At 42.2% G+C, this 10,205-nt stretch overlaps 1 protein-coding gene across 1 annotated transcript in view; it reads left to right on the top strand.

The window, feature by feature from the left end:
- Positions 1–1,026: 1,026 nt before the first annotated feature.
- ADAMTS17 (ADAM metallopeptidase with thrombospondin type 1 motif 17) overlaps positions 1,027–10,205 on the top strand; it is a gene marked incomplete at its 5' end in the record, with an annotated part of 183,263 nt that continues 174,084 nt past the window's right edge. Inside the window, one exon of the mRNA XM_010177095.2 lies at positions 1,027–1,192. Within this exon, the coding sequence (XP_010175397.2) occupies positions 1,027–1,192 (166 nt within the window). The remainder of the gene's footprint in view (positions 1,193–10,205) is intronic.

The raw sequence follows: 10,205 nt of genomic DNA, 5'->3' as shown, positions 1-10,205 counted from the left end.
TTTTTCTATGTATAGGATGAGTGTTATAGGCATGCAACCTAGCAGGACGCCTTGGTAAGCTCCGTTACCTCTAAGGTGTAGCATAGGCACAACCTGATGGCTCCTGGCAGGCCAGCTGAGGCCTCCTCTTGCTAACAGGAGAAGTTGGATCAGACCTAGGGAGTTGTCTTAGGGAGGTATATGGCAAAGAGCTGCATTTTGAGACTTTTAATGGCAATACAAATAATCATCGGATTAGTAGAATGAAAAGTCAGAAAGAAATCTTCACTGTATGTATTCACTTTCTCCATGTGTTATAACCTCAGTGTTGATTACTACACCTGGAGGCTTTGTTAAGTTTTAAAGTGATATCTTTGCTTTCACTCTCTTCTTTTCATGCCAGAAAAGGAGTGGAAAAGGCATAGAAGAACCTGGGTTGTCAGCAGAGGAGGGCTCTCCTGGGGCAGGAGCTGCCTTTCCAAAGATGTTCTTGCCAGCCTTGGTGTAAGGTCTGGATGTGGTGCAAGAAAGGCAGGGGTTCAGAGCTCTGACCTGTGCCCTGTGGAGTCTACTGTTACTGAGACAGGGTCTTTGCCTTCGTTGTGTTAGTTATTCCAGGGGTGGTGGAAAATCTAGGAAGATCCACCAGTCCATTCCTGGTCTGAACCCCGAAACCCAACCCACGACTTCCAGGGAGAGCGCGTGAGCTGAGCATCTCATGAGACACATATTTACGCTTTCAGCTAGACTGGAGGGAGAGGAAGGAGGGAAAGGAAAGGTGTTGATAAAAACCCCCTACCTTTGTGTGTGTACAGTGCACAGTGATGTTTCTAAATAGTGCTCAGTGATATAAAAATAAACATGAGAAGCAGATGAAGTTCTTTAGTCTGTATTGTGCAGCACGAAGATGATCTTAATAACTTTTCATTTCCTCACCCTGTAAATAATGATTGCAGTGAAATGGTCTAGGTTCAGACTAGGCTGATAGAAAAGGTTAGGGTACCAAAATATCTGATGGGGGTTTTTTGTTCTCTTTTTGTAAAACAGGTTGGCTATATCCAAATTGGATCAGAGCAGATGCTGATACAACCAGTGAATACATCCGAGACCTCATTTAGTGGAAAAGAACACTTCATCAGGCGGAGACGATCCACAAAACCCAGCCATCCCATGAAGTCACACGTTCCTGATGAGCACTGCAAGGTTGTAGCAGGTGAGCTTGAAGTGGCTCAAGAGAACAGCCATGAGCATGTAATTATATTTTTAACTGTTTGTTTTGCCTGATATGTCTGTATTTTGTAATTTAAGCGTTCAGGCAGCTGGAGCTAGTGAAAAATGGCACGTGTTGATGAATCCTGCTGCTACTTCAGGCAGAAGGAGGCACATCACAACCATAAAAATTGTTGGGACATATGCTGTAACATTCAATTTGTGGGAAGATAAAGTTTACAATAGGTCAGAGGAAACTTCTGCTTTAACCACGCGATGTGGCCGCTGCTCAGGAAGGTGTTCACAAGGGTTTTAGCAAAGGCCCACATCTTGAACCTGCAGTCAGTAGTGAGGGGAGCTCTTTTGTCTCACCTTTTCACTAGAGTTGTGCTAAGTAGGCATGGATAGAATGGTGATCCTTGCATTTCAGAGTGCAGAAAGTGGCACTTCAGATACTTTAATATAATTTATTTAGAAGTATCATCTGTGGAGTCCAGCTCCAGGGATCCAGCTTATAACAGGATGAAAAAATACCTGGAGAGGGGAAGAGATGCACTATTTCTTTTGTAAAACAATCTATTTTTCAGCTTCTTCCATGTCATAATTTTTACTTCTGTCTAGCAGAGCACACCATTCATAATAGAATATAACAGGGTATGTGGTCAACTGGGCAGACTTTGGTTTTTAGGGTTTTTTATTGCTTTTCTATAGGCTTATGTGTGTTTGAAACTGCCAGATGGAGTTGAGCAAGGTAGGGTTTTTTTTAACTAGGAACTTGATTTTGCTTTTTCTTTCTGGTGTTTGACTCATCAAACTTAAGCTCTAGCTCTCATGCTAGAAGACTTTTTGTCTCTTTGAGTGGCACCTATTAAATTGTTTGCTTTAAGGTTTTGTGAGATAAATTAAACTTTTATTATTTTTTTTCTCCTCTTGCCCTGTGTTAGAGTGAATGAGCTCACAGAGACAGCAAAGAAACTTTCAAGGTCTTTAGTTTTCCTTGAGATCTGCAAACCCAGGTTTGGGAGTCCAAAATGTGGTAGCAACTCATCTAGATATCCCAAGGCTGACTTTAATCTAGTTTAATCTAGGAGCTAGAGCTGTGACAGCAGGGAGTCTGTGAGAGTTAGGTGGTGGAGTGCTTGTTTTTGTCTGCTGGCTGTAAATACAATAGCAGCTGAAATGCTGATGTGCCTTGTGTGTGTGGAGCTACTCTGGACCACATAACCACCTCTCAAGCAATTTCTAGGGCTTTTCTGCTTAAATAGTTTAGCTGTATGACATATATTGCTTCAGTGGGGTTTCTGTAGTATAACAAGAGTTGGGAGGTGAACCAGCTTTGTGAGAAATGGCAATGATTTAGATTTTAATTGTGTGTCTGGTAGTTAATAATAGACATTCTGTAATGCTCTGCATTCAGTTTCCAGTGTCATGCTGACACACCTTGCCAGTGTTAGGATCCTGGGCTTAGATTCCAGGGGTCTCCATGGGTATGTGAGGTGCTGGTGGCGTGTTCCAAATTGTCAGTCTTCAGTTATGACCCAGTGTGACAATATTAAAGTTGTTTTTTAAATTAAAAGTTATAATCTTGTATCTGATTTTTAAGCCCTAGAGTCCCCATTGGAATGGGGGACTAATAGTAAGGAGATCCATTGCTTTGGTGACAGTCCTTCTGTCAGTATTTTTCTCCAGTCTTTCACCTTCCTCCAGTCAAGGCACCATGGGAGGTCAGTAGCTTTACTATATTTTTGCACTTACAGAGTATGTGCCTGTGAGCTGCTGCAAACCTTGCTGGTATTCTATTGCTTAGCAGTGGAAACCCTGAAAAAATGCAGCTGTCTCACACCCTTTTCATTTTGAGGTGGGTTTTTGTTTGTTTGGTGTTAATAGTAAAACAGCTGTGGATGTTCTTTCCTATCACTTTTCAAGAGAAAATGTCTAACTCTATTCGTTGATCATATTGTGTCTTCTCCCACTTTTAAAGCCAGTCAGATTATCAGCTAGTTAAATTGGTCTAGTTTTTGGCTTCTTTGGAGCAATTGAATTTTATCCTTTCTGGAATTCTGTCTGGGTAGGTTGCAGAGAGGGTATTTTTTATGAACTCTGCAGAATCTCTTCTTTAGGTTTCAGTTTGCCTGTATATTTTGTTCCTTTTATTCCTCTCCTGCCCCATTATCCTGCCACTGTTCCAACTCCTGCCTTCTACTGGATGGACTTCATACTAAACAGGGGCAGCAGGTCAAGACATCCACGCTGTCTTCTACTGGGCTGCCAAAGGGACGAAATGGGAAGCAGGACTGGCAGGTTTCATGGGTACAAGAGTAAAACCCACCAGTATGGGGACAGTTGAGTGGTCAGGAGCAAGTGCTGGTTTTTGGACATAAAGGGACATGGCAGCAGCTGGAGGCACAGAAGATTTCCTGACTGGGAACAGCAGTGGAAGCACAGGTCTGAAGGAACTGACTGGAATAGGCAGCCATGAACTTAAAGTTTGCCTTTATCTCTTGTTTTTTTGTATTTAACCAAGCCTGTGTGCCAGCAGAGATTTCCTGTGCTTGCTCATAAGTTTGCCTCCTTATTGCTTGTTGGTAAATTCTGTAGTCAGGAACTTTATTTTCTCTTGGGTGGAGTTCAACTCTTGGTAGTTCAGTTTAGCAGGTTTATCATTCTCATGGGTTCAGACTAAGCCAATCTTCTTTTTGATTCTTTGAGTATGAAATCGTGGCTCTGGTTAGAGTTACAGATCCCCCATGTCTCTTTTTAGAGGAAGCATCAAAATTCAGCACCACTTTGATTTCCTAGCCAAGTACTGTAGGTGCTGCAGCATAGAAACTAGAAAATGCATGACAACATTCTTACGCTGTAAAATAAGACAGCTATTAGTTAAAAGCTGAATTGAACCAAAATCAGGGCAGGAAATCTGCCTCATCCTTTTGCCATTGAACCTTTTGACCTTCTGTCTAGGGGCAGAGTGCTGCCTGTCCCTGGCAGAACTGAAATTTCCTCCCTGAGAAAAGGGAAAGGAAACTGGGTCATTACATGGAATTAAAAATGGGAAGAGGAGGTGAGTGAGTACCAAGGTATCAGAAATGTAAAAAATAAGACACTAAAGGTGACACTGAAAAGAAGTGTTCTCAGTAGCACCCACTGTTTCCTGCAGGCTTCTGGGGACCCATTACATGCTGCTCTTCTCTGCTTTGTCCCAAAGGGAGTGTGAATAGACCCCACAGTTGCTGGGATCCTCCTTGCAAGCTTTGTCCTCCTCAGGCTGGCCCAGAGGTGACTGACTGACAGGCAGGTCCTGAGCTTGAGGGACCTCATGGCGTGGGCGAGGTGAACCCTTGGTCTGACGTGATGTCATTGCACTTAACTTTGTGTCAGCAAAAATAATTACATATTTTTTAGGTTCCTAGTCCACCAACAGCCTGAGGAACTAGAATTCCCTTCTGCAAGCAAAGTTGTTGAGGTTCCTCCTGTGTGCTGGGCTCAGAGCACACGTGCACATGCTACTACCACGGCTCAGCTCATGCAGAGGTGGTGTCCAGGCCACACAGGCTGAGTGTGTGTCTGAGTTCCGAGGCAGAGGGAGCCTGATAGTCTGATGTAAAAATTATTTGAGTCTATGGATCTTGTGCTGTGATAGATTTTTTTTCTGACCTGATGCTAATTAAGGGGCTAAGCTAGGAATGGATTTGGAGAGGGCATGGGCTTCTCTCTCTCTTGTGTGAGACCAGTATAGCTTTAGTCCTTCCCACAGCAGCTAGGTAAGAAAAATCTGGGACTATGTGATGCCCTGCCCTTGCCCCAGGATCACACAGGACTTTCCAAACAGCTGGGAACAGAATTCACATCCCCTGGGTGCTGGTTGTGTTGAGCACAGGCTGGTTGTGCTAAAAAGGGAGCAAAGCACCCGACTGCTGCACAGTGCAAACGGCCACGGCTTGGAGTAGCTGTGTCATAACATAATGCAATTGCTCATGGGCTTTGCCACTTAAAGGCAGACTCCTGAATGTTCTTCATTGTTGCAGGAAAGAAATCTAAGTCTTGGCTGTTAATAGGCTTAGCATTTTAATGACCTAATTGACTCCTGTCTGGTTTGGATTAACTTTTGTGCACAAGTTGTTTAGAAACAAAAAAAGTTAATCCTCTCTGACACACAAAAGGTTCATTCCTATTGAAATTGTGTGGAAATGATGATCTAGAGGCATGTTTCCAGAGTTTCTCCTGGGAAAAGGTCTTTTTACTCTGGTACTTGCCAGCATCATCAGAGTGAAGGACTGATCAGATTTGTACTAGAGGTTGTTTTTTTTCACTGGCTTTGTAATTTGTCTCACCCAGGCTAAAACTTGTCAGGAAAGAATGGAGGTTGTGAATACTTAGGAAATATTCACATGCTAGACATTTTATATACACATCCTGTATTGTGGAACAACATAGACAGAAAAATTCATGTTTGTGTAAATACAGTGCCAAACAAATATTCTTCAAAGCCACAGAACTGCCACGCTTGGGTATTTTCCAGCCCTTTGCTGTTCTTGTATTTTCTGAACAGATGAGAATCACCTCTGGAGATATTTTCTTCTTAAAATGTTGTAATCCAGCGGTACCTGGCGTGATCTGAAGTTATTTGGGATCCACGTAAAATACAAAGCACCAGATGCTGAGTTTTTAATATTAGTTATTGATCATGTCTTAAGAATTTAAACAGGGCTACATTGTTCACTGGCAGATTTCTATTGGCAGCAGTGGTTCTGTGATAGATATGAACTTAATTGATTGTGAACAAAGAGGCATGGTGATGTAATGACTTGTGTGAGTATTTGTAGAGGGAGGAGGAAAGCTTTTTAAGAAAGCAAAATGAACTTATTTAGGAAGTGCCATGTGTCAGCATGACTGAGGGGATAGAGAGCACAGCTTTCCAAGGCTGTGCTTCTTGTGTTCCACCCAGCAGTGTGTCACTGTCCTCGCAGACCTCAGCCATGGGAGAGAGAAACTGAGCTGAACAGTGCCTTGGGGCTAGGTAATGCTAGCAACCTGGTTTGATAAGTGCTTGTTAAAATCTCTAAAACAACTACTTTAGTCTAAATGGCATAACGTGTCCTACAGTCCTCAAAATTATTTTTAGAGCTGCAGGAGAACTTTGTGGGAGCCAAGTTTATCCTGGAATAATTTGTGTAAGAGGATTAATCTGGCTGTAGTCAGGAGTGGCAAAGCACTTAGGGACTTGCATGACTGGATCTTTGAGATTTGAATCTGAAAGTGCCTACTAATGGGTTAAAAAAAATCCCAGGTCTGTGGATTCAGGGTTGATGTTTTAATTCCTTTGTTTAAATTCTGAAGTGCTCCAGCAGCAAAGGACAGATCTCATCACCATGGGCCAGGTGCTATTGTTAGTCATATGATCTGTGTATACATATTATTTTTATCACCTGTCATCCAGCAGGAGAAAGAGTTCAAGTCACAATGCACATTTCTGCTCAGGCATGAACATGAGCCCCTGTGAGGCAAACAGAAAACCTATTAAAAGGTTTCCAGGTGCGTGTGCTGCGAGGGGGAAGGAAGGAAAGGTTGGGTTTCACTTGCTCTGAAGCATGGCGTCATTGGGAACATGGGAAATAGCTTCACATCAGTGATGTGAAACACTTCTTCAGTTCTCATCTCTAGACACTGGGCTGCATCTGGGATGCAAACCTACTATCACACAGTATTCTGATTTTAAAGAACGAGTTTGACGACTTTCCTGTCAAAGGTCCTGGGCTCGTGGTCTTTCTGGAGAGAGAATGGAGTCATACCAAGTTCTGTTTGTAGGTTTTAATAGGTGTAAGTAAGAATTTTGCTACAGGTGAGCCAAGTGGGGAGAGAAAGGGATCTATTTTAATGCATTATACAAAATTTTTGCAGTACCCTCCACGAACAGACTTCTCAATTTATTTGTGGGGACAAGAGGGAGCTGCAGGGCTCATCTGTGTTTCGACAGCATCTGCGATTCCCACCTATCGCTGACCCTGTAAGAAGAGCTCTTGGCAGAGATGAAATAGGCAGACCAGAGAGGATGAGGGGGGAGCTGTACCACCTCCTTTATTAACCTGTAGTTAATTAACTCTGTAGTTAATTAACTCTGTAGCCAACAGTAGAAGGCAGAAAACACCTGAGATAGGGCTTCTTTCATTGCCCTGCCTCTCTGCAACCTTTTAATATATACAATAAAGTTGTTTCCATGTGACAATATCCACCACACCCTCAGCTGTGGTAAATGTATATAAGTTACATTAACTGTCACAGAACAGCAGTAGTTCAACTAATTTGCTGAGATCTGGTCACATATTTTGCATGTTTCTTATGCCATCAAAGTCTATGGATAGGAAAAGTTTTCAGTTTTTCTTGCTGAGAGAAGATATCAATGTTAAAGTCAGAATCAAACCGTGTTAGAAAGCGTAGGAATCTCCTCTAACCATGTCATAAAACTTTCTGTTTCTTTGGGAAAAGTAAGTTCTGTTATAACTTTTCCAAAGGTCTCCAGTGATGTATTAAAGTCTTCTTACATAGAAGGGATTTGAAATAAAATACAGTCTAAGAGCATGAGAGAGAACAGTTTGTCTTTGGAGAGAAGGTTGTTATTTCATGTTTATGATATAGACCTCATAAATTACTCTGGGTTTGCTTTAAACCCTTTTTGTCAGTTTAAATGAACCAGTTTTCATTTGATTCAAACGTGCTGTGTGGAGAGAAGCATATAGTAAAAAAATAAAAAAAAACCAGGAAGATCAACATTTTAATTCACAAAATAACACTGTGTTGCTTCTCCATCTAGTTACTTCTCAACCTGTTTTAACAATTGATCAAAGCTGGTAATAATTGAAGTAAGTGCTTGTATGCAGGTATCAAAGGTAGGGAATGCTCTCCCTGAACAGGTATAAATCCTAAACACATGTTACTGCTGCGTTGTGTTTCCCCATCTTTAAACGTTGTCTCTTAGCTGTGTTCTCTCTGCAGGTTTGACTTGGCCTGAAATAACAGTTTTTATGGCCAAAAAAACATGTGCACTAAAAATAGAGAGATGTAATGCAACCTGTATTAGTCCATATTAGGAAGCATCTGTTGAAGAATTAAAGCAAGGATTTCAACAATGGGCTATGCAGAAGAAGTAATGTGATTAAGTGTTTGCAAGCATAGGAGGATTCCCTGTATCAGAAATCAGGTCTTTCAGCACTTTACCCCGGGGAGTTTGTCTCACTTGTGTGGATAAATCCCTTGGTTTCTCTAGGTCCCTGGTCTTCCAAACAGGGAGTCTGGATTTTCCCTGTAAGTGTGTGATTGTTTCCTTATGGCTGATGAACAGCAGCTTTTTGGAACAGTCTTCCATTCAGCAGTGTCCTTTTCCATCACATGTGGCAAGTGAAGTTTTATTGCTGGTCTGTTCTGGATGAAGCCCTCAGCATGAGGGCAGCGTGGATAATGTGGAGCAGGAAGGACTCTGGTTTCTTCTTCCTCAACTGTCAAGGGTTTTTTGAGACCAAAAAAGAGGACATGGAAATACACATAGCGCATGGATTTTGGGGAGGGACTTTTCATAAGGGCAACTAATGACAAGACAAGGGGAAATGGGTTTAAGCTGAAAGAGGAGAGGTTTAGATTAGATATTAGGAAGAAGTTTTTCACTGTGAGGGTGGTCAGACACTGGAACAGGTTGCCCAAGGAAGTTGTGGCTGCTCCTCCCTGGAAGTGTTGAAGGCCAGGTTGGATGAGGCTTTGAGCAACCTGGTCTAGTGGAAGGTGTCCCTGCTGATGGCAGGGAGGTTGGAACTGGATGATCTTTAAGGTCCCTTCCAACCCAAACGATTCTATGATTTCTTCTGTACTGCTGTGCACTCCTTCACTCTGTTCCTCATAAAACATAGTGCTCGTTTCCATTGGAATTTAATGAAATCTAAGCTGACAGGTGGTAATGAACTGGGTTGTCTGGTGTGTGCCATCCATGTCTCAGGATGTTCATGAGTATTTCAGTGGTCACTGTGGCTAGAAAGGTGGCTCCAAAGAGAATAAGGTACATTGTTCACTTTTTAGCTGTCTTTGTTCCATATTATCATAAATCATAGCTCAGGGTTAGAGCCAGGATTCAATTCCTAATGTTATTTAACCTTTGACCTTCAGCAGATCCCTTTGGATCTTTACTATGAAAGTTACCAAGTATTGGGCACCTACATGTTTGTGTGTCCAAGATGGGAACACTTTGGGGCAGGTGTTGCCTTTGTTCAAAAGCTCTAAGCTTCCTAAGTCATAGGTGTCCCAAACTGTGAACTGAAGACTGAACACACAGAAAATTACAGGTCATTTAGAGTATAACCTTTAACTCTCAAGCAGTTTCTTTATTTGCAAATTAGGGCTACTAACTCTGAGCTGGCAGTGGTACTGAGAGCCTTTGAACCTCAAAATTGCTCTATAAACTGCCAGTTTCTTTCTTAGTGGATTTGTTCCCTGAGTAGTTTGATATATCTGTACACATTAGGGATTAAAAATAATTAAAAATAACTACTACACTACTTTTTGCTTCACTTTGACCTGCTGAGCCAACACCGTTATGGGAGATGAACCTTTACTGGCTTTTGAGAATCACCAGAAGTAAATTGTTTGGCTTTCAAGGCGATCTGTGCCACCTCTCTCAAGGTACAGGTGTAACGGCCAGGCCACAGTGTAGGTGAGGAGCAATTGGTTTGGTGAGTCCCTGAGCAATTCCAACCTCAGCAGAGTGATTGGAGTTCAGCTGCCAGAGCCCAGGATGGGTTGGTAAAACTGGCAGTTGTAAAAGGATTCTTTGCAAACTAAGCACATTTGCTAAAGACTCATTAAAATAAAATAAACCTGGAGGCCAATGATGCCATTTTTCACAGCATAATTGCAGCCAGGCATTTTGTAGTCTCTAAAGCCCTGAAGTAGATTAGGACTGTGCTTTGTGATTGGCCTCAGATCTGCTGAGTTAAAGTGATCAAAACTGAGGAGTCTTGAGTTCAGAGTCTGATGTA

Source organism: Antrostomus carolinensis, unplaced genomic scaffold, assembly GCF_000700745.2.
Source record: "Antrostomus carolinensis isolate BGI_N321 unplaced genomic scaffold, ASM70074v2 scaffold20131, whole genome shotgun sequence".
Taxonomy (NCBI): domain Eukaryota; kingdom Metazoa; phylum Chordata; class Aves; order Caprimulgiformes; family Caprimulgidae; genus Antrostomus; species Antrostomus carolinensis.
The sequence above is the reverse complement of the archived record's forward strand: the minus strand, read 5'-3'. Positions and strand labels throughout refer to the sequence as shown.